This window comes from Drosophila melanogaster, chromosome 2L (assembly GCF_000001215.4).
Source record: "Drosophila melanogaster chromosome 2L".
NCBI classification, from domain to species: Eukaryota; Metazoa; Arthropoda; class Insecta; order Diptera; family Drosophilidae; genus Drosophila; species Drosophila melanogaster.
The window spans coordinates 21,685,387-21,710,735 of record NT_033779.5 but is presented as its reverse complement, the minus strand read 5'-3'; the positions used below and the strand labels follow the sequence as shown (position 1 = coordinate 21,710,735).

Below are 25,349 nucleotides of genomic sequence, written 5' to 3'. Positions count from 1 at the left end.
TGCTTTTTTAATAAGTTTATAACCAGCAAAGATATTACTTACCGGGGAGGACAACTGTGTGTATTACATTGTTCCACCGACGCCTCCGGACGATTAGTAACGCTGCAGAGCGTATCATCGACATCGGCGTTGGTTAGGCGATTCCTGCATATTGGACGGGACATTTTGTAACCTGTGGCATAGGATGAACAAAAAAATCCGTGGAGACCGAAAAAACGGAAAGCGAAAAGGGAAAATTTGTTAGTGAACGATAAAACTCGTATTATTATAATTTTTTTTTTCTTTTCATGTTCAATAAAGGGAGTAGCTTATAAGGGAAGGCCCACTTTTATATCAGCATTAGTATTAAAGTCATTCAAAAAAGATAGCGTTCAATATTAATAATTTTTAAAAGATTAAATAAGGTACGTATAGTAATATTATTCCCGTTACTTGTAGGGTAACGTTTGTTTCCGACCCTATAAAGTATATAAAGTATACGTATACCACAAGCCGCCCAAAACTGTTACACTTTTTTAATTCCGTTTATTATACCCGTTACTCGTGGAGATTCGTTAAAAAAGATGTAACATGCTGAAGGAAGCGTTTCCGAATATATAAAGAATATATATTCTTGATCATGATTAATAGCCGAGTCGAGATCTCAGGAACTATAAAGCCTAGAAGGTTGAGATTCAGCACACAGACTCAAAGACGCAGCGCAAATTTGTCGATCCATATTGCCACGCCCACTCTAACGCCCCAAAGCCGTCCAAAACTGCCACGGCCGAACTTTTGAAAAATGTTTAGATTTTTCTTCGTTTTGTTGTTTGTCTTGAAGCCACTGAAGCCACGCCCCTAGTTTCACCTACAAAAAAGGTTACGAATTTGTTTGCATTTTATTCACCGATATCTATCGATATCCAAGAAAAATTATGCAAATTCGCGTTCACATTTACACTAGCTGAGTAACGGGTATCTGATATTTTTCCCAATTTCTATTGATCTGCCATAAAAATATTGAAACTTCGCGTCCGCACTTCCACTAGCTGAGAAACTTCCCTTTCTTGTTTTCAAGAAAGCACATTTCTACAAGAAAGGGTAATAATTTAAACATTTCTTAATACTGGTACTTCACGTATTTATTGCCGTTCTAAATACTTTTTACAGTTGTAAATTCATTAGAAAATATAAGCTTTTGATTCTTTTGCGGAAACAATTGATATAAAAAGCCTAGCTCAATTTATTAATCCTAAGTGATGAAAACTCACAGTTGGCAATAAGATGAAAGATATCCCAGCTTTGAGCCCCTCTAGTTAGAAGCGGAAATTCTTCGAAAAGAATGAAATAAAGTCGTACCGACATTTGATAACCTGTCACGTATAAAATAAAATAATAGAATAAAAAAATAATTGCAGTTGTCCAAACAGAAATGGATAATTGAGCCCAATTGAATTCATGAAATGTGCAAGAGGGGTACCCAGCGCCAAACATGAGTAAAAGCATTTCGATGTTCTTAGCAACTCCTCCCTTTTAGCCTGAGTTGAACCACACTGTGACCCTTAATTAAAGGGTGGACCAAGCGCTGAAAATCCCCTAAGGACTCCATATACTCAACAGTGCACTGCAGTTAACATTTGTCACTTAAATGTTAAAAACCAAAATAAAGTTTACACAAAATGTGTAAAACATACACATCGTAATTACAGCCGGTCAGAGCCATCATTGACTAGGTCACTGGAGTATGTAAGTTAACCACCCGGAACGACACTAGAAATAGAACAAGAGAAAAAGCTAAGTTTATTTCCCCGACTATCAGATTTCCCCGTTACTCGCCTAGTGGAAATAAGAAGTCGAAATTGTATCATTTGGTATATCATTCTGGGATATCGATAGATATTGGCGAATAAAATGAGAAAAAGGCAATGCATTTCAAACAAAAACAGGAGAGAATGCTGTAGTCAAGTTCCCCGAGTATCAGATACCCGTTACTCAGCTAGTTGGAATGCGAACGCGAAATTTCATCATTTTTATATTGATAAATAAAATGAGAAATAACTTACAAATGGTTTAAATGTGTTAGCGTGACCGTTTTATTGGTGAAAGGATGGGGGTAGCCACATTGTTTTTGGTATACCGATAAAAATTGGCCAGATAAGAATTGGCAAATAAAATTAATATAAAATTATGAAAAATATCCAAAAAATTGTCAAAAATGTAGGCGTGCAGTTTTGGGTGGTTTGTGGGCGTTAGAGTGGGAGTGGCAGCATGGTCGTAACCTCCAAGCTTTTATAGTTCCTGAGATCTCGACGTTCATAAGGACGGACCGACATACGGACAGATCAAGAAGATACGTATATATATATATATGTATATGTAAACAATGATGGTCATGGCAGCGCGATAACACATGCGGCAACACTGCAGGAAACTATCGATTGGATTTGAAAAGCAGTTGGCTGCAATGATCGAAGAAGCAGTTGCAGATCTTGAAGATAGATTAAAGTCGTCAAGTATTTAGAAGTCGTCGAGGACTTCAGAGGGTCAGTCGTGTCGGAGGGTCAGTCTTCGCCAAGTAGTCAAGTCGTGAAGTTGCAGAAGAGAAGTCGAAAAGAACGCACATAAGACAAGAGTTGTGAAAAAGCGGATAAGTCGGTCGGAAACGATTAGTCAAGTCGGACAGTCGTTGACAATGGAAGCATTGTTGCGTGAAGTTCAGTCTGTCAAATATTACACATGTGTTAATTCTCATAAACTTAACTTTGTTATAATAAATAAATATTACTTTAATATTACAAATATTAATATATATGGTCGGTTCCTTCTGCCTGTTACATACTTTTTACCAAATCTAGTATACCATTTTATCACTCTTTAACATTTATTTCAGCACGATTTATTCAAATATTTATTCGCACATCGATGTTCTATTAAAGCGGGCATAATGTATGCATTTATTTATTAATTTATAGCCTTACAGCAGCTCAAAGAAGCTGGGGTCGGAAAAATCGAAATTTTGAAATTTGAAAGCTGGAATCGTTTGCCCATTTTTTGCCCATGTTTGCCCACCAATTAGTTTTTTTTGCCCACGTCCAGTTTTTGAGATATGAATTTTCGAAAAAGTTCGAAAATTTTCGAAAATCAAAAATTTCGCTTTTTTCAATTTTTTTTTTTAATCGCAATAACATCGTTTGTCCACCCTTTAGAATTTTGAAAAAATTTATACTTAGAAAATATAAGGCTTTTATGTTTACCTCGGTCTATTCAGAGAGTAAATCGTTTTCCCATCTCTTAAAACCAAATATTATTAACAAAAAACGTTTGCCCAACCATTATTATTAGTTTTCATCGTTTGCCCACCCTTTAAAAAACCTTTAAAAAAAATTTTTCGATTGCCCACATTTAAAATACATCCAATTTCGTTAGCCCACCTCTTTAAAATAAAAATTTCCAATAAAAAACGTTTGCCCACCATTTAAAAATAAATAATTTCGATTGCCCACCTTTTAAAACTAAATATTGCTATTAATCAATAGCAATCGAAATTATTTATTTTTAAATGGCGGGCAAACGTTTTTTATTGGAAATTTTTATTTTAAAGAGGTGGGCTAACGAAATTGGATGTATTTTAAATGTGGGCAATCGAAAAAAAAAATTTTTAAAGGTTTTTTAAAGGGTGGGCAAACGATAAAAACTAATAATAATGGTTGGGCAAACGTTTTTTGTTGATAATATTTGGTTTTAAGAGATGGGCAAACGATTTACTCTCTGAATAGACCGAGGTAAACTGAAAAGCCTTATATTTTCTAAGTATAAATTTTTTCAAAATTCTAAAGGGTGGGCAAACGATGTTATTGCGATTAAAAAAAAAAATTGAAAAAAACGAAATTTTTGAAAAAATTTTCGAAAATTCATATCTCAAAAACTGGACGTGGCCAAAAAAACTAATTGGTGGGCAAACATGGGCAAAAAATGGGCAAACGATTCCAGCTTTAAAATTTCAAAAATTCGATTTTTCCGACCCCAGCTTCTTTGAGCTCCTTACAGCTGTGTTCATAAAATAGCAGTGCTTGAGACCTGCGAGTTTAGGATAAAAAAATCATATAATTTACAGTTTTAATGGGCAAATTTTTTTATAATATCATTGGGTATTTAATTTTAAACAATAATTTCGAAATATAGATTAAAAAAACATAATAGGCATAAATTCTGGTGTTCACTGAAATAGCAGTGCTATGAAAAAATAAGAACAAAGTTCAGAACGAACTTAGTTTTTTTTTAATGTGTAAATTATCTAATTATCTAATACTTGGTTGGATAGCCTCTGTTAGCCAACACAGGCTTACACCTACGCGGTTTGGAGTCCGCCAAGTCCTGGTGGGGGGGGGGGGAATTTATATCATGCATTCTGCAAAACTTGCCATATCTGAGCCTTAGACGTCGGGGAGTTCTTCGACACATATTGTTTAACGTCCCCCTACAGGTTTTCATTCGGGTTTAAATCAGAAGATGGTGCTGGCCACGGCATTGCATCTATTCTATTTTGGGTGAATCTGTTCTTAGCCGATTTGCTTGTGTGTTTCGGATCATTATCCTGTTGGAATGTCGATTTTAAGGACATATTCCATTCAGTACATAACAGTAAGACATCACTAAGTATATTTACATATGCTTTTTGGTCTATAATACCATAAATCATATGTTTTGGACTAATACCATTGTAAAAAACAATCAAGCCCAGGATGTTAGGTCCACCATAATTAAAAGTCTAGTGGGAGTTTTGGGTGGTACTCCGTGTTTGGAGATCGTCGGACATACTGTCGTACCCATCAGTCCAAAGGATATTACTCAATATCCCAATATGCCTTGGGCTAAGTAGGACTCCTTGACTTAAATTTTGATTCAGTAGTCGTCTCTTAATAGTAACGTCGCTGATTCCCAAGTTCAGCTCAGACTTTATATCCCTAAAGGATGCAAAAGGATTGACTTTGCTGTAACGAACTGTGGGCCTCTATATCCTCTATATCTGTGGATTTACGTATGGTACTACGGTTTTCGGGCTTGTATTCATATTTATTGGCATCGGATACCATTTTGGCATAACATTCAAGGGTTTTTTGGATGTCCTTATATGGTTTTCCTTCCTTTCCTAGCTTAAGAATTAATATTCTTTCTCCTCGGAGCAGTGCTGTCCTCTACCCACTAAAATAGATTTTTTTATTTATTGCTCTTTTAAATATATGAATTACCTTAACCAAACACACTTTTTAGAAAATATTGATAATTTTGGGACTTTATGTTGCAACGTTGTCCATCGCGTTGGACAAACCAGACACTGCTATTCTTATGAACAGCCTAAAAGTTGTAAATTTGCTCAAGAACTTGAGCAAAATACCTTTGTATTTCTTAGTTTCCATCGCACTGCTATTTCATTGAACACAGTTGTATTGTATATATCAACTTTCGATTGGTGTATCAATCGTTACGGTCTTACAGGCCCAGCCGATTTTTATTATTATTAAGATTTATTCGTGTGGCACCTTTCGCACACTCTTCTGCTGCGCTTCGTCACTACGTGGACTGCCGTCTACAATGAAGTATGACAATAATTAATATGTTAACAGCTGAACATTTTAAAACTTTTATTTTTAAACGCCGTTACTACGTTTTAGGACAACAAATCATTCGTATTAAGAACCATTTTCTGTCAACTTTATTTCACATGTAAGCTTTAACCAAGAAGGCCATGACCACAAGCTGAATAATAGTGCCAATAAGTTGTTCCACCATAATGGAACATGGACATACGCCTATTTGCCTATTTGGCAAATATAAGTTTTACATATATTTTCACGAAACACAATGTGGAACAAACGATTTTAAAGAAAGCAAAAATACAGAGCAACAGTATATTTACAACCACATTGTTGTAAATAAATACTTTAATTAGGCTAAAACTTTTAAAAAGTCCAATCCCATATACAAAATAAACTTATTTAGCAAAGTTTAAAATGGAATGATTAATTTTAAACAAATAGTTTTTCGCAAAAGATAAATGAAATGGTATTTTAAAATTTGAAAAAAAAAAAAATCAATTTTCAAGATTAATTTGATCAGCGAGGTGGGCGGTTGAAACCTGAGCACTGAACTTACCGCTTCCACAGGTTACAGAGCACTGCGACATCGGTGCCATCTCCCAGTTAAAAAGCGGTTGGGAGCAGGAGTTTCCATCTCCGCCGCACACTCCGCAACCGTCGATTTTTTTTGTAGATCCGATTTTTAAATCGCAGCCAACACGCTAAAAAGAGATGGCAAACAACTGACGTTAGATTGGGAAAGGCAGAAACGGAAACGGTAAACCAATATGTCAAAAACGTGTAATCCGCTAAGCGGCATCAATGGCTTTACTCACTAACTCTGCGGCAGTCGTTACTAAAAATGGAAATCAGTGCACAGCTTGGAAAGAATATAGCCTTTTTCCGATCGCTCTGTTTTCATTTGGTATTTAAGTAAGCTTATTAAATTATAAAACAAAACAAGATCTACTCAGCTAATCAACATTTTTCAGGAATATCGGTAGAAACTTGGGAAAAAAATTAATTTTATTGCTCTAATGTGTGGGCGGGATAGATGCAAGATGTTTTTGCAAATCGATAAAAATGTACAAGACTAATAAAATTATGAAAAAATATCGAAAAATGGTTCAAAAATTAGGCGTGGCGCTGCTGTATGTATGCTGTATCCAAACGTTCTAGTTTTTATAGTTTCTGAGATCGAGAAGCTCATGCAGACGGACATGGCCAGATCGGCTATTGATCCTGATCATAAATATATTTCTCTATATAGCCGGAAACGCTTCCTTTTGCCTGTTACTTAATACTTTTCAACAAATCTAGTCAACCCTTTAACTCTGCGTATAACGGGTATATTTCATTTTAAACAAACGTTATGCTACTGAAATCTAGTTTTAGGAATAACTTTTGAACCGAGCGTCGGATTTTAACAAAAGTGACATGAATTTGTTGTGTGTAAGGTAACCCCTTACCAATCCCAATAATGCCAGTTTGCACTTTTACACCGCCTTTTCTCCCGAACCCTATAGTTGTTTAATAAAAACCGTTTCATTCGTCATATTTGGAAACGTAGTTCGTACACTCTGAAGCGCTTCGTCATTGGACTGCCATTCACAGGTATATACGTATAACATAAATGATATAAATATATGAACACAAGTCCACATAATGCCTCTAGCGGTTGCTGCATAATTCGGCGACGAATAAAAGAAAAAGTAAACCACATAACATATTGGCATTTATTAGAACAAATTGGAGGTGCATCGACAAGATGCCTAGCTCTTGCATCCGCACCCATGCACACAAGTCTATATGCATATCAAGTGGAACTGAAACCGTGACGAAACACAAACAGCCAAGTTTGGTTGCCGGTGCTGTGGCTGTCGCCAATTTTGAATAACATATTATTAGTTGTAATCCTGAGTCTTAGAAATTTAAGAGTCAAATAATTAGTTGCCTAAGACGTAAGCAAACCACAGTTTAAATACCGGTAGACCAATTGACAAATATTAGTTCAGGTATAGATGACTCTACTCATCTGCTGTCTTCCAATATATTTACTGACACTGTTGTAATACGCCATGCTTAAAATATTCCGGCTTTAAAAATATTTGTTAATACTAACAAAAATTGGTTTGCAAAAAGGCAATTTAATTCCACCACGCAAATGTACCCCGTACCACAGGGTGCAGTTTTGGCTGCCGCTCTACTCAGCGTTGTCCTGGTCAGGCTTTATTGGCATTTAAATAGTTTAAATTTGAGGGCAGCAGCAAAACAAGAATTACCCTACCCACTCTTCTTGGTTGCCCTCCTTATGATTTATGTATACGCCGGAGCATATCACTATAGGCTGAATGGTACCTTTTTGTGGCCAAAAAGCCATTTTTTAAAAGTCCGTAATACTAAGTTTTTTATGCCATTATGTTAGTATAAGATTAGACCTTATTGTTGCATGCCAGAAATTTAAAAAATCACGTACGGTTAAGATATCAGCTGTTTAAAAGAGCTGTTCGGAGTGCCGTACAAGCAACACAATCGCTTTTAAATCAATAAAAAAGAAACAAGGAAAAGTTGTTATTAAACAAGTGATAATGGGATCGAAAGGGGCTGGTGTTTGTGATTTTGAATTGTTGAATTTCTTGTGGCTGTTTAACTAGAGATTTAAACACATGATAACATGATATTCACCTAACTTTATCATAATATAAAGGTTATATATTAAACTTTTTAGGTCGCAACTTCAGGTTCCCAAATGCCTTACCAAAGTAGAGTAATTTCAGCTAAAAGGAAGTCAAACAAGGCTGTTGCTGAATCTTTTCATTATTTTTTTTATTATTTTGGTGGTTATTGTTTGTAAAATAATTTAACATGCAAATACCACGCCCACAATTTGTGGTATCACAAAAGATATGGCCTAGTGTAACCTAATACAAAAAACAGAAATATCTAAATATCTCTCTCCGTTTTGAAGTTATTAATTTTGGCGACAAAAAGGTACCATTTTGTCTATAGTGCATAATGCACAAATACGCAAAAGCCCTTTCCATCGGTAAGGCCTTGTAAGAGTAAGTAGCATCTTCGTGATTACGCCCAATTCTTCAGGACCACCTACAGCACTGTGTACCTAATTTATCACATAGCGCTAAGGCGATGGGCGGCATTTGAAGAGGAAGGAGGGATCGACTGCCTGACGTCTTGACGCCCCGACTTTTGTTTTCAATAAACTGTGCCCAAATATGTCTCACCTGACACTTTCCTTGGATACACATATCTAGGCTGCCGGAACGACAACGGGTTCCGTCTTGCACCCTCGCAGACAATTGCACAATGACGCTCTGCTCGTCGTAGTGCTCCGCCTCCTCTGCATTGCCGTCTCCAGTCTCCCGCGAAATGTCTTCGACAAGATGTGCAGGATGTCCTCTACGAATGGAAAATATTTGCATTATGATTATTCACTTATCGGATGGGAATGCGGCGCTTGCGAGAAGAAAGACTAATAATAATCAGGGAATAATAATCCGTTGGAATTTTCCATTATGTTTATTTGCATTTTTGAAGTTTTGTACTCTCTATACTAGTTTCTGGCATGCCCACCAATATCAAAACAGTTGTGTTAAAAAAATTCGTAATTATTTAAATACTTTTAAAATACTATATATAATATTTGAATAAATAAAATAGTCAGTTTATATTGTAGTCACTTAATGTAGCAATGTAATAAGGCGTAGACCATAAGACCGAATAAACATTGTCGATTGGAAGAGACAATTCCCAAATTTTTGTTAATTCTCCCATTATTTTTAATTGCAAACTTTCGGTTTATTCATCAAAATGCAAGCAAATAGCTTAAAGTATAGTTTAGCCATAACTAACATGCCAGCACCGACTCTGTTTGAATCATTGGAGACTTAAGCTTAATGGGCGGCAAAGTGTTTGAGCTGACTGAAGATTTTAGAACTCCATAGCAAACCATTTTTATAAGCAACGCACAACGCACACCCACCTGCATGTAAGCGCGCAGGGCTCGACGTAATCATAATGCGGAGTCCACTTGTACAGGGTGCCATCGTATGGAACATCGTTGTAGGCGGAGCATTGGCTGGAGCGGAAGTCCTGCTGCTCCGGACAAGGCTGCATGTTGCAAATGCGGTAGCGGGTGCTCTCCCCGCGACAACTGCCAGGACTGCCGCACCTACGCATTTGATGCATGATGCCTCCGTCGCAGGTGCGCGAACAGGTTGACCAATCTGACCAGGACGACCACTGGCCAGGTCCACCGCCCGCGCCACCTCCTCCTCCTGCACTTTGGACCTTCGATCGCTTTTGTTGCTGAAAATGAGCAGTTGCATTTGTGGATTTAATGTTCTGTGCAGTGTTAACAGAAAAGCCAAAACTACTTACTTCCAGTTCATTTTCCAAATCGGATGCTGTGTTCCACGTGTCGTCAAAAGCTTGACTTGCATTTAGCTTTTTTGCCCAGGCGGCCTGTGTATCCAACAGGCATAGGGTGGTCTGATTAAGGAAACGGGGGAAGCATTAGTAATTAGCACACAGTAAAGGGTATATATTACATAATAATACAACTTGAATTACTCTAGGTCTCGAACGCCATCCTTAAATATTAATTTTAGAAAATTGAACTATCCTTATATTATCAAAGAGATGATGGGTATAAGATAGTCGAGATAATTTGTTCCGTTTTGTTATATTACCCAACATGCCAGGTAGTTTTCAAACCAGAATATAAAGCCTTGTCTATTTCCAACAGCAATCAGAGGTACTACATTACGGAAAGGTGACGTAGAAGTCGGGCAAATTTTAAACAATACTTGGTCATGGTTAACAACGTCAGGATTGAACAGGGACAATCCAACAGACGGTTAGAATGTCAAAGATGACGGGGGTAAGAAACCCGTTAGTACGTGTGTATATAACGTCACGCCAGTTATTTATTCAAAGCGACAGCGACCGGCGGCGCAAAACGTCAATGATCTAAAACTTTCGTGTGCGAAGTTGCAAAGGCTGGGGCCACAAACATAAGGATGATTCAAGGTACGTCCCTTTAGGGTTGTTTGGCTTATACAATGGCTAGGGCGATGTCGAGCCTGTGTGGCTATAGCCACAACAGTCAGCCGGCAGCTTCCAAAACGATGACTTGACAAGGGATAGATGGATGAACTGAGTTCTGGGATTTTGGGTTTCAAAATTGATGGTTCTGCTATGGCATTGTGCCACTGCGATCTGTTTTTTGACTTTGAGCCATGTCTAACCTGCCCGATTGTCTCGGCTTGTCTATCCATTTGACTGACGTTACTCTGCCATTCATTTCAGACTGGAACACTTAACGCATATGGCAAAGGTCAATTGTCATAGCCCACATCCCCTTAAAAAGTAAAAAACATCAGGCTTAGGTTAAAACCGAAACTTACGCATTGCGTCTGTCTGTCTTTTTGAATGTCTTTTTTTCTAATACCGTTTAACGACTGTAAGTGACCAAGGACTAAGCCTTTGTTAACTGTTTCCGGCCTTATATGGAGACTGTCTCGACGAAAGAATTAATAAGGCTTCGCTTTGACCTCGAACTGTAAGCTGGCCGCTGCAGACGTAATTGTTTGGGTTGACTTGAAATGGAGTATAAGCGTTATGCTTAAAATCTACCCTTGCGGTAATGCGATTAACGGATTCCATAGTAAACTGACACGCCCACACTATCACACTACCCGCTGTTCAGCTAGTGGAAAGTGCGAACGAGAAATTTCAACATAGTTCTGGAATATTGATTGAATTTGAGAAAAAATAAAAGCAACAAGAATATTTAAAATTATTCACAAATGTGGATAATTAATTGGTTAATGGAAATGCGAACCTGAAATTTTAAAATTTTTCTGGGATAACGATAGATATGGGGAATAAAATGAGCAGAAATTTAAGAATGATTTAATAGTGTGGGATTGACAATTTTGTTGGGAAAAGACACAAAGGAGTGGACGTGGCAAAAAGTTTTTTGACAAATCGATAGAAACTTACAAGACTAATAACTTTAATCGAGTTCCACGACTATACCCGTTACTCAGCTGGAAGTGTGAAAGAAAAATTTCAAAATTTTTTGAAATATTGTTAGAAATTGGGAACAAAATATAAGTTTAAAAGTGTGGTCGTGACATGCTTGTTCAGTTTGTGGGCGTTAGAGTAGGCGTGGCAAAAAGTTTGTTGGCATACCGATAGAAATTTTAAAACAAAAATCAAAAAATATCAAAACATTTTTCAAGTGTAAGCTGACAGGTTTTTGCGGTTTGTCTGAGTTGAAATAGGCGTGGTAAAAGATTTTTCGGCATATCGATAGAATATTACGAGACTAATACAAAAATCCAAAAATAACAAAATATTTTTATAAGTGTGGGCGTGGCAGTTTTGAGCGGTTTGTGGGCGTTGGAGTGACAACATGGGTCTCCACCTTTCAGCTTTTATAGTTCCGTTTACATGTTACATAGTTTTCAACGAAGCTGCTATGCCCTTTTATTTTACGAATAACACAGGTGCAAAGTCAAAATATAAATGGGGATAATAATCAATGTTGATAAACAAAAATCTGAATGTTGATATGTGCAAAAAACTTCGACCATAAATATCTTCGATGACTTTATGGGCAGTAGAATCGCTTAAAGGCTTCGTTCTGTAGGACAAACTTTTATTTGGGTCCTTTGCATGTCAATAGGTAATTTACAAGAAAACAGTATTATATTGCAATTGAAATAGATGCAGGCCATACCGACTCTTAAATCATTAAAGATAGCTTACTAAAAATCAAACAGTATAGGGTAAATGTGAAATTAAAAAAAAAAAACACTCAGTACTAAAATAGAACGCCATAGCAAAACTTACATATATAAGTTAACACAATCACAAAACACCCGAAATATAGTCGTAAGCCTCAAGTGCTTTTCCCATCTATAGATCGAGCTTTACCTATAAGAAACTGTAACTTGTTAAGCTTTAGAGATAAGAACTCTTGCTATACTTAAGTCAGTCGATTTTGGAAGATTAGAAGCGTCGGTCATCGCCACGTACTTACTATTCGTCTCATTAAGTGCAGATAGCGCAAGCCCTATTGTAATTAATAAACTTACGCTAATAAATATATGGAAAATCTACTAAAATGATAATTGGCGCCCAAACGGATATAAAAACCTACGATAACTGAATAATTATAAATAAATAACAAAAGGAGGATCCGGAGACAAAATCAGCGGCTTTGGCTAATTAACTCTAACCTAAGAAATAAAAATTTCGTGATTACATAAAATATAATATTAATTACTAAGACCATCTACCTTAAAATTGTTTGTTAATCACTATTATTATATTGTAAGTATAACGCTTATTGAACGAATTAAAAATATTATTATTATTATTATATTATAACCTATGCAAAGAGTATTGATAATAAAAATACATGAGTGACAGTGATAACCTTTTAGACAACCTAGTGTCAAGCTTAAATAAATGGTCAGCGCACCAGGCAAGTAGGCAAAACAGTGCAGAAAAAAATAATAAGTCATCAGATAATTGGTGGTCAAAAACAAAGACAACTAGCGAAATGGAATTTGAAGCTCAGTTAAAAGCGATCGTAGAGAGTGCTGTTGCCGGTGCGCTCGCAGTCCAAAAACAATCATTTGAAAAGCAATTGCAGGAGATGAATGAGCGAATCGGGAAATTAACAGTGAACACCCCAGAGGTGGAAACTTATGTAGATGCTGAAATTAGACCAGGTGTTGTCTGTAGCGAGCCTCTAGATATAATTAAATCTCTGCCAGATTTTGATGGCAAAAGTGAAACATATGTGTCGTGGAGAAAAGCGGCTCATGTCGCTTTTAAAGTTTTCAAAGATTACGAGGGAAGTTCAACATTTTACCAAGCTCTTGGTATTATGCGAAATAAAATAAAAGGTCCAGCGAATACAGTATTGGCTTCTTTTAATACTCCGTTACATTTCAAAGCAATGATCAGCCGTCTTGATTTCACATATTCTGACAAAAGGCCGATCTATCTAATCGAACAAGAGCTATCAACTTTGCGACAGGGAGACATGACTCTTACTGAATTCTACGATGAAGTCGAGAAAAAACTGACCCTACTTACCAACAAGACAATAATGACATTTGATAGTGCCTTGGCGATGTCACTGAATGAAAAGTACAGGACGGACGCGTTACGTGTATTTGTAACCGGAGCTAAGAAATCGTTGAGCGACATTCTTTTTGCAAAAGGTCCAAAAGATTTACCAACTGCTCTCGCTTTAGCGCAAGAGGTCGAGTCGAACCATGAGCGTTACCAATTCGCCCTTATTTATTCTAAAAATATTGGAGACAGGGGTCAGAAAATCGAACAAAGGCACAGCGATAAGGATAGAAACTCAATCATGCCCATGCAAACTAAAAACCCATATTTTAGCAAGCGTCAGGTGCATACTTATGATAACCAGGAAAGACAAGATCCAGTCCAGTTAACAAATCCTGATGTATCCATGCGATCTAGAAGAACTGGAAATTTTGGACAAACTCCATTTCCGACTCAGGGAAATATTTGGCCATCCCAACAGCAAAATTCTTGGCCATCTCAACAACAATATTCTTGGCCATCCCAACAACAAAATTCATTTCGAACACAAAATCAATTCGCATCGCAACCCCAACAGCAAAACACAAGTCAGGCTCAGGGACATTTTGGGTATGCGCAAGCATCAAAAAGACCAACGAGTGGCAGTGCAAGGTTTACAGGGCCAAAACAGCAGAGGATCAACTACTTACCTCATGAGAAAGGTCAATGTGAGGAAGATACAGACGGTTATCAAAAGGAGGCAGAAGCGGAGGTTGATGATTATGAGGACGAACTAGTGAATTACGATCATGTTCATTTTTTAGCCACAAATCCCTGCTACCGTACATAGAAAGAGAGATAGCAGGGAGAACCATAAAACTTTTGATTGACACCGGGGCTTCGAAAAATTACATACAGCCCCTCCCTGAATTAAAAAACATAATGCCGGTACAAAATAAATTCACGGTAAAATCGCTTCATGGTTGCAACACCGTCAAACAGAAATGCTTTATTAAGCTATTTAACACATCTGTTCAATTCTTTATTCTTCCAAGTCTCTCTAGTTTTGACGCAATAATAGGACTTGACCTTTTGAAACAGGGAAATGCAACGTTAGATTTTAAGAACAAAACGTTGAATATCAACAATGAAGTGGAATCTATTCAGTTTTTGAGATGTGACAGCGTAAATTTCACCAACATAGAGAATATTGTGGTTCCAAATCAGATATCTAATAAATTCCATACAATGCTTCGAAACCGATTGGCCGTCTTTGCGGAACCGGAAGAAGCACTGCCGTATAATACCAACATTGTTGCCACAATACGTACTGAGGACGACCAACCCATTTACTCAAAACTCTATCCGTACCCCATGGGCGTATCGGATTTTGTGAATAAGGAGACACATGCTTTGTTAAAGGACGGAATTATCAGGCCCTCGTCGTCACCTTACAACAATCCGGTTTGGGTAGTCGATAAAAAAGGTACAGATGAAGAGGGAAATACTAAGAAAAGGTTGGTTATAGATTTTAGAAAACTAAATTTAAAAACAATCGACGACAAGTACCCTATACCAAACGTAGTATCCATCTTGTCAAATTTGGGAAAAGCCAGATTCTTTACAACCCTTGACCTTAAATCGGGGTTTCACCAAATTCTGCTCGCAGAAAAGGATAGAGAGAAAACTGCCTTTTCAGTAGGAAATGGAAAATACGAGTTTTGCCGTTTGCCGTTTGGCTTGAAAAATGCCCCAAGTATTTTTCAACGTGCTATTGATGATGTTCTTAGGGACCGTATAGGAAAGTCATGTTACGTTTACGTTGATGACGTAATAATATTTTCAAACGGAATTGAGGACCACGTAAACGACGTTGCTTGGGTACTAGACAGACTGTCTGGGGCAAACATGAGGGTTTCTAAAGAGAAATCGTTTTTCTTCAAGGAAAGCGTCGAGTATCTCGGATTCATGGTGTCAAGTGGAGGTATCACAACCAGTCCTAGCAAAGTAGAGGCTATTCAGAAATATAATCAACCTACTAATCTGTTTAGTGTTCGATCGTTTTTAGGGCTAGCAAGTTATTACCGCTGCTTTATTAAGGACTTCGCCTCTATTGCTAGACCACTCACTGACATTCTGAAGGGTGAAAACGGAAAGGTTTCCGCAAGCCAGTCTAAAAAGATACCAATTTCTTTCGATGAAAGACAATGTTCTGCTTTTGAGAAGCTTAAAAATGTTCTTGTCTCCGAAAATGTAATGTTATTGTATCCCGATTATAGAAAAGCCTTTGACTTAACAACAGACGCTTCGGCTTTTGGCCTGGGGGCAGTCTTATCACAGGATGGCAAGCCTGTTACAATGATTTCGAGAACTTTACAGGATAGAGAACTTAATTTCGCAACAAATGAACGAGAACTTTTGGCCATCGTTTGGGCTTTAAAGTCTCTTAGGAACTATCTATATGGTGTCAAAAACTTAAACATTTTTACAGATCACCAGCCGTTAACATACGCCGTGTCAGATAGGAATCCAAATGCAAAAATCAAGAGATGGAAGGCGTTTATAGACGAACATAATGCTAAAATTTTCTATAAACCTGGCAAGGAGAACTATGTTGCCGATGCACTATCCAGGCAGGCTATTCATGTCCTAGAGGACGAACCCCAGTCAGACATTGCAACAATACATAGCGAAATTTCATTGACTTTTACAATCGAAACTATCGACAAGCCGGTTAACTGTTTTAGAAACCAAATTGTGATAGATGAGGGCACCGCAGACTCAACTCGAACTTTTGTTATTTTCGGAAGCAAGACAAGGCATCTAATACAGTTTCTAGACAAAGAGACCTTAATCGGAAGAATTCGTGATGTGGTTAAGCCGGATGTAGTGAATGCGATACACTGCGAATTACCTGTACTAGCTTTCATTCAAAACAGTCTTGTAAATGACTTTCCAGCAACAACCTTCCGACACACTATGAAAATGGTCAGCGACATTTTTAATCAAACTGAGCAACGGGAAATAGTGTCTTTGGAGCACAACAGAGCGCATAGGGCAGCACAGGAGAATGTAAAACAAATTCTTCAATACTACTTTTTCCCTAAAATGTCACAAATAGCCGCTACCTTTGTTTCTAACTGCTTGGTTTGTCAAAAAGCCAAATACGACCGCCATCCGCAAAAGCAAATCCTCGGGAGAACACCTATTCCGTCACATGTAGGCGAGACATTGCATATTGATATATTTTCTACGGACAGGAATTACTTTTTGACATGTATTGACAAATTTTCCAAATTCGCTATTGTGCAACCAATCGGCTCTCGAACGATAACTGATTTAGAACCTGCAATTATGCAACTAATGAACTTTTTTCCCCATTCAAAGACAATATTTTGTGACAATGAACCGTCCATAAATTCCGAGTCAATCAAGTCACTTTTGAAAAATCGTTTTAATGTTGACATAGCGAACGCACCTCCACTTCATAGTACCTCAAACGGACAGGTTGAAAGGTTTCACAGCACGCTTTTAGAAATAGCTCGATGCCTGAAACTTGACAGTGGAATGAATGATACAGTCAACCTTATTCTTCAGGCAACAATAGAATACAATAAGACGGTGCACTCAGTCACCAATAGAAGACCGATCGACATTATTCATTCAACTCCTCCCGAATTGGCTAACGAGATAGTAGAAATGGTTAACGAAGCTCAGGAAAAACAGCTAAGAAGAGAAAATGTAACAAGACGAGACAGAACCTTTGAGGTGGGAGAAACCGTCATGGTAAAACAAAACAATCGCTTGGGAAATAAACTAACCCCACGGTATAGGGAAGAACTAATCGAAGCAGACCTCGGGACAACGGTCCTCATAAAAGGGAGGGTCGTTCATAAAGATAATCTACGCTAGGTTTAGTATTTCTTTTCCTTTTGTGACCATCGCCAAGTTAGCAAAATACAAACGTGAAATCTGAACACTAGTAAAAGAGTTTGCAAACATTTTTCAATTAAATATTTGTCAAATCCTTCTTATTTAATCTTTAAACATTTTGTATTATTTCCGCTTCATCCTCTTTAGAAAATTTTAAAGGTATGTGATGAAATGCTAGACCCGAATGATTTGAAAACTTAAAGTCCACGCAACCACAAATATTTCCTGAAACTACCATAGAAAATAAATGCATTACCAAAACGGCATAATAACAGTATAGCGCACTCACTCTAATTAGATTTCAAATTCCCGATTAAAAAAAAAATAAAACACTAATGTTATCAATACCCTTTCCTGATTCTGTTCAACTAAATAGGAAAATCAATACTTGCAATCAATAAGCGTTTTACTACATACTTTAATATCAAAAATATCTGAATGAACTTTATTATAAAATTATAATTGTTATACTTAATTATTGTCAAAACTTTAGTATTAAAACTGTAACTACCTCTTAAGTAGATGAGAAGAGTAGAAGAGGGAATTAAGATCTATCAACGTAGTATCTGCTAAAGACGTAAAGATGCGGCAACTATTTCTGCGCCTGGGTACTGAAACGACGAACTGAATAATATCTGCCATCAGACGCCAACCAGAGTGCGTTCAACACATACGTTTTGATGGTCAACTAGTTCAACCAACATCAGCATCATCGTCGTCAACAAGTCGACGGTTACAATAAAGATTTTTTCCAAGTTCGCTACGATCATCTCCAGAACCTTGTTGCGAACCCATGACATGGAGAATCAGCAGCATTTACGAACTTCTCGGATCATCCAGACACGCAGAGCTGCCTTCCCTTCGATGGTTTAACGCAGTACCAGGTTGGCAGTATGGGAACTTAGTGCACAACCAATGTTACCCGTAAGATCCGCTTTCAAATAGATTTGCCAATTGTAAAAAGTCTGTGGACAGCCTTCGTCTTAGAAGGGGAGGAGTTAACACAATCACAAAACACCCGAAATATAGTCGTAAGCCTCAAGTGCTTTTCCCATCTATAGATCGAGCTTTACCTATAAGAAACTGTAACTTGTTAAGCTTTAGAGATAAGAACTCTTGCTATACTTAAGTCAGTCGATTTTGGAAGATTAGAAGCGTCGGTCATCGCCACGTACTTACTATTCGTCTCATTAAGTGCAGATAGCGCAAGCCCTATTGTAATTAATAAACTTACGCTAATAAATATATGGAAAATCTACTAAAATGATAATTTATACATATATATGTAAGTTCCACAGAATGGAAAGGTCATCCCTTACATAATGGCCTCATTCTTCAGCTAACCAACTTTATGAAGTTCAGTTTCCATGTAGATTATTTTAATTTATTATTTCCTTAGAGCTTATATATTCTATATATATATACATATATAGATATAGAAACGAATAACTGTGTTTTTATTTTAATGTTAATGTTAACTGCATCTTTATGCTATCTACAACTCCTCACTATCATTAATACTCCTATATACATATGTATGTATCCATGTTTTAGCCCGCCCAACCTAAAAGCCCTTACCACGCGACCACTCGCCAATGCCATTAATCATCTGTGCAAATGGTACAGCTCAGACTTCAACTCTCCAACTTCTTCGAGTACTCTTAGGAAACACTTACCTTAAAAACCTGTCAGCTACGCCTAGGCCATTAACACAGCCGCACACATCGAGAAAAAACACGCAAACAACTGGCAAACAAATATCTCCCGGGAAAACATTCAGACAAATAGTGGAAACCTAGAACGGACTAACGGCACACGCAAAGGCTAAAGACCTGGCACCGAAGTCAAATTTAAGTCATATAAACCGCAATGAAAATATGTATAAAGCATTTAGAAGAGCAAAAATAAAAAAACATACTACTCGTAAAAATAATTCCACTTCAAAAGACGGGATAACACATTTCCACCAGCTGTGTAACGGGTATCTGATAGTCGGGGATCAACTCTCTTTTGTTTTTAAGGTTGATTTTACTTTACGTTTCAGTTTACAGAAAATAAGAGATATTATAAATATGGTCTTGAATGTATTAAATAGGATACATACAATATTAAGGATACAATTGCACTTAAAATTTATAAAGTAATAAAAAGTAATATGAAGTATATATGTTCTTGACCAGGATCAATAGCCGAGTCGATCCACCTGTCAGTCCGTCTGTCTGTTCATCTGTATGAACGTCGAGATTTCAGGAACTATAAAAGCTAGAATGTTAAGATTAGGCATAGAGGCATGAACGCAGCGCAACGCGTTTGTTGACCCACGTTGCCACGCCCACAAACAAAACTGCCACGCGCAAACTGCTGCAAAATGTTTCGTTATTTTTATTGGTCTTGTAAATTCCTATCAATTTACCGAACAACTTTTTGCCACGCCGAATGACACAACCACACTTTTGAGAAATAATTTCACTTATGGGCGTAAATGCTGAAAAAATTTTGTCCACGACCATAATGCAATAATTTTTCGGAGAAGACGACCATTTGCATTTAATCTGTTTCTTTTTGTACTTAAATTCCAATTTTATCTGCAAAATCAGTGTAAATCATATTTCAGAGTAGGATTAAATCGGGACACCTTAACGAGTTCGTAACCATAGCAACAGTGCGCACTATGTATGTATGTATGTTAGAAAATGTGTTTGTCGATGGTAACAAACACCACTGAACTTATTCGGAACTTAAGACTGAATGAATACAGAAATAGAAGATTTAACAAAAACTATGGAAAGAATAAAAGAGAACTAAAATGTAGTTGGAAACTTTCTGAAAATCAGGAAACATTTCATACATTAATAATTGTTAGACAATGTGGAGTCCGTTTTTTTCTTTCCAGCAGCCTGCACAATAAAGTGGCATTTGACTTTGATGCCATCTAAGTAAGGGGCCGCTAAACAAGCGTTAAAGATTCAAATTTATTAAGAAGTAATGCTGGTTCTAACTTTATTGTCACTCGACTCAATTAAACAAAATTCAAGTGCCATCGATAGTTATGTACCGTTTACAAAGTAAATATGTAACAATGTATGTATGTAATGTCCCAGTTCAAATGATTGCCTTTCCCTTGCCAAGACTTTACCCATATTGATTAGTAATTCACATCTATATTTAGACGAAGGGTACGGCTTTGGCTTTTTGGTGAAAGCTTCCTGAGCAATTCTTATGTATCACAACTATACTGGTACTGCCAGAGCAGGAAGTTATAGCCCTATATTATATATATATTCGCAACCCTTAGACCTATACATAGAGAATGCTATAGTCGAGTTCCCCCACTATCAGATACCCGTTACTCAGCTAGTGTATATGATATGAAGGATATCGATAGATATTGGCAAATAAAATGAGAAAAAAATTAAAAATTGTTCAAACCGGATCAATCCGTCGTGACCGGTTTGGCGGCTTTAGGGCGTTAGAGTGGGCGTGGCCAAAAAATTTTTTTTGTTAATCGATAGAAATTTACAGGACTAATAAAAATGTGAAGAAATATCAACATACATATTTTTCAAAAATGTGGGCGAGGCAGTTTTGTGCGGTTGTGGGCGTGGCAGTTTTGTGCGGTTGTGGGACACATGGTTCAACGAACTTGCGTTGCGTCTTTGTCTCTAGAATATGTATGCTTAATCTCAACCTTCTAGCTTTTATAGTTCCTTAGATATCGACGTTCATACGGACAGACGGACATGGCTAGATCGACTCGGCTATTGATCCTGATCAAAAATTATATGGTCGGAAACGCTTCCTTCTGACTGTTACATACTTTTCAACGATTCTAGTATACCCTTTTACTCTACGAGTAACGGGTAAAACAACTTACTTTTACATGAAGGTGGGAGCTTATCATGAAACATATACGACACCGAAGTGGTTGATGTTTCGACTTCACGAAATCCGTAACAAAATGTGTCAGGACCAGCATAAATCGAAGAAGAAACGAAAGACTGCCAAGTTTTAGACAGCTTGTGGCCGTGTCCAAAATTATTTTTTTTTTCAATCTGATCTTTATGGGGTAGAAAAGGCGCTTTTTCCGAGTAATAGCTTTAAAAGTTAATATTCTACTAACTCTTCAGTTCTTAATTTATAATAATTAATAAGGAAAAAAAGGGGATTTTTTGAATGATACAACCAGACGATGCACTTCACCATTGCAATGCATTGACTTGATTTGATAGTTCACTTAGTTCAATATAGTTGTAAACTCTTTATTATTTATTATTATTATTATGTATAAGTGTTTTTCACATAAATTGAATAAATAATATTAATTTTCAATGACAGCATTGTATGAAATAAATTCATAACATTTTTTTTTTGTGAAGCACCTTCAAGAAAATTTAAAAAATCACCGATTGAACTAAATGAACGACCTAGTTCGACATAATACTTTTTGAATGCAAAATATGGATTTCTGATATTTTCAGCACCTAATTACTAATAAGTCCTCAAGGTTACAAATATTGCACTAATATATATTTGTAATATTGTGGAATATTTAAATTACCATTAAAGTTTTTCAGTTAACTTATTCAACAAATTGTTCTTACCACAAACAAAGCGGCCCATATTTTTGGAGACGTCCAGTTCATGTTCACCGACATTTTTGTCTCGTAATCATGTTTTCTTCTGCAACAAAGTATAAGTACAATTATTTCAAAATATAGACATGTACATCACTAAATATATACACATTTTTTGCTGGTCAAATTTGTTAACATAATCCCAAGGCCCTATCCCGAAAACGGCCTTAAATAATTATTAAGTAAAACGACACCTTCTAATCTAAACAAGAATTAAATAAGCTCCAACATGAGGTACATTTCATTGATGGACTCGGCTGGACTTACTTTAAATCCCTTTTGAATGTTGGATATTACAACTAATGTAAGGGGGAAAAACTTGACGTATGGATTTACAAACATGGCTAGATCGACTAGACTTTTGATGATGATTAGAAAGATATATACTATATAGGGTCGGAAACGCTTCATTTGACCTGATACATACTTTTCAACGATGCCCGGTTGCCCTTTTACTCAACGAGTAACTGTTATAATTACAACAATAATTATAAAAATTTAAACTCAAATAATTCAAATATTTCTGGGCTTTTTTCGGAAGCCTGAGAAGAAAACGATGTTGAAGGATATTCTCCTGTGCGATAACCGCTTCAACTGTAATTGCTTTTATCATATGCTTCCGTTGTTAATTCCCATTAATTATAAACTGTGACAATCTCTGCTCGCCGCATTGCAGTTTGCAGTCCCTGTAGAGGGTACGTATGTTCGTTTAGAGAACAACCATGTGAGAACTATAAATTCAATAAGCAAGCATCAACGGGGGACACGTGAAAGTCAAAATAAGGTTAGACAATAAAAAATGAAGAAGTTTCTTTTTCGATTCAAAGCACATATGCATGTACATATATGAGTTTATATAGGTAATAATGTTTGCCTAACGACAGAAATACGACACAAGACACGCTTTTTACAGAGCAAAAAGATAGCAGTAACTTTTCACTAACAGCCAAAACTTTTTGGTTTCAGCTAGCAACGCCTTCTAGATGTAACTATTAATGACATATGCAATATAAATAATAAGTGCATGTGATTCGCTATAAATTATTACTTGCTACTAAATATTTTGTGAGTTATTTAAAGTAAAGGCACCCGAACACAATTTCAAAGGTCAATTTGTAAACAGTTGTTAGTCATTTGACCCATAAATCCAATAAAAGCCAGATTTCTATAATTCTATAATCAAGCGATACAGTTTTATTTGTTTTTTAATCAGATTTTCTAACTAAAAGCTAGATCGACTACCAAAAAATAGATCAATTCACAGTCGCCGATATCTGGAGCCTAGCCGTACCCAGTCTTTTTCACATCCTCGCTCCTTGAGTGACGTATAGGGATTTGTCACTCCACAGGCACTCTCCAATTGCAATGGACCCACACCGAAGACAGCAGATGCTGCAAGTATCATGACCGAAATAAGCTTCAACACTTATACAGGGTGCGGCAGCATAATATTATTTCTTCAGAACTCATTGAATACTATTTTAGGCATCGGAAAATATTTATGAGATAAAGCGCTCTGGAAAGTGTTCCGTCAAAATAAGTTACGTTCTGAAAGTTCCTGCACTATCGCCATCTTATACGGATGAAAATGAAGATCATCATGAAGAATTCTTCTCACAGAACGATCGGATAGTCCAAAGGCAGATCCGTGTTTGGACGCAGAACGCCGTGGGGATTGCAATATTGACGCTCGTACTGCTTCAATGTTCTTAGGCGATCTAACGGGTCGAGGGATTCCAGTTCATCGTTTTGTCGCACTTGCAGTTTGCCTGAATGTAGTGACCCATGAAACAATTGATTTGCGGTCTGGGACGTGAGCCAACGGAGCTAAATTAAAGCGATACCGAAATGCACGCTGTGCTTCCCGCCGTGCGGGAAAAACTTTGCAGTAACCCCTCTTGAATGGGACCACTATCGCTCCGCTATGACATCAATTAACTGAATAGCGTGCATTTTAAAAAAAGGAAGTTATGTTGCCGCACCCTGTATCTTCAGCAGCAAGATTGTTTCGCGATGGTACAGCCGAATGGACCAACGTACAAAATATAATGTGTTCATTCGGGTTATAATACCTCCTGCTTTCTAGCAAAATGGTGCTGACAGTTTGGAAGCAAGAATTTAACGAAAAAAAAGCAAGAGAGAAAATCTGTCCGTATGAATATCGAAATCTCAGGAACTATAAAATCTTGAAGGTTTAGATTAAGCATACGGATTCCAGAGACAAAGACGCTGCCCAAGTTTGTTTGCTCATGTTTCCACTCCCACTCTAACGTCCAGAAATAGCACAAAACTGCCACACCCGCACTTTAAAAAAAATTGTTGATATTTTTCACATTTCTATTAGTTTTGTAAATTTTTATCAATTTGCAAAAAACACACCCACTGTAACGTCCTAAAACCGCTAAGCCGGTCACGCCCATACTTTTGAAGAAATTGTAAATTTTTTCTCATTTTATTCCCCGATATCCCAGAAATTTCGCGTACGCATTCACACTAGCTGAGTAACGGTTATCTGATTGTCGAGGAACTCTACTATAGTATTCTTTCTTGTTTTCAATTTATTAATCTACATCTGCTTGTATACTTGAAGTTGAGTATAGCAGAATTCTTCTTGTAGTTAAATTGTTATACTCATTAAAACTCGCTTTGTCACTTTGAACCTTCTGATAGAAAGCTTTGAGTCCTTCCAATTCCACCTGCCAAGCCCTTCTCAAATTGATAAAGATGTTAAAAAAAAGTTCTGGGTGAAGTGACCACACGGGTACGGGTACGGGCAGGACTTGACGGCAGAATCATATGAACATCCCCCGGTCAAGACGTTTTCCACATTGGCTGAATTTTCATTCATACCTTGGTTTTTTATGCACCCGAACCATACAACCGACAGTCTGTTCGGCACTTTACACTGTCGCTGACTTTTTGCAAACTTTTTCCGCATTACCTTATTCACACTTGTTTTAGCACCCCACGCTCAACAAAAATTGTTCTTGGATGTTTTACAATTTACTTAAAAAGCACGACGACATTGTGTGAGTCGTCGGAACCTTTTTATGCATTTGCCGTTTATTAAGGAACTGTCGACATATGTGAACACTTATGTACATTGCTTGGTTCCCGTGTGCCGAGTTCGGAT

At 37.1% G+C, this 25,349-nt stretch overlaps 1 protein-coding gene across 7 annotated transcripts in view, besides 14 other annotated features; it reads right to left on the bottom strand.

Moving 5' to 3' along the window:
* Positions 1–25,349, bottom strand: part of nolo (no long nerve cord) — a 44,946-nt gene that overhangs the window by 18,316 nt on the left and 1,281 nt on the right. For all 7 annotated transcript variants that reach the window (NM_001259199.2, NM_001299197.1, NM_165396.3 and 4 more), the window contains exons 3-8: positions 22,184–22,262; positions 9,954–10,064; positions 9,556–9,881; positions 8,798–8,972; positions 6,133–6,277; positions 43–172 (exon numbers count right to left, since the gene is read on the bottom strand). In NM_001259199.2, coding sequence (NP_001246128.1) covers positions 43–172; positions 6,133–6,277; positions 8,798–8,972; positions 9,556–9,881; positions 9,954–10,064; positions 22,184–22,237 — 941 coding nt within the window. In that variant the 5' untranslated portion in view covers positions 22,238–22,262. The remainder of the gene's footprint in view (positions 1–42; positions 173–6,132; positions 6,278–8,797; positions 8,973–9,555; positions 9,882–9,953; positions 10,065–22,183; positions 22,263–25,349) is intronic.
* Positions 530–964: a mobile genetic element.
* Positions 1,763–1,900: a mobile genetic element.
* Positions 1,917–2,836: a mobile genetic element.
* Positions 2,961–4,018: a mobile genetic element.
* Positions 4,022–5,426: a mobile genetic element.
* Positions 6,710–6,907: a mobile genetic element.
* Positions 11,410–11,588: a mobile genetic element.
* Positions 11,594–12,026: a mobile genetic element.
* Positions 12,442–18,854: a mobile genetic element.
* Positions 19,539–19,587: a mobile genetic element.
* Positions 19,745–20,016: a mobile genetic element.
* Positions 20,888–21,417: a mobile genetic element.
* Positions 23,648–24,202: a mobile genetic element.
* Positions 24,362–24,765: a mobile genetic element.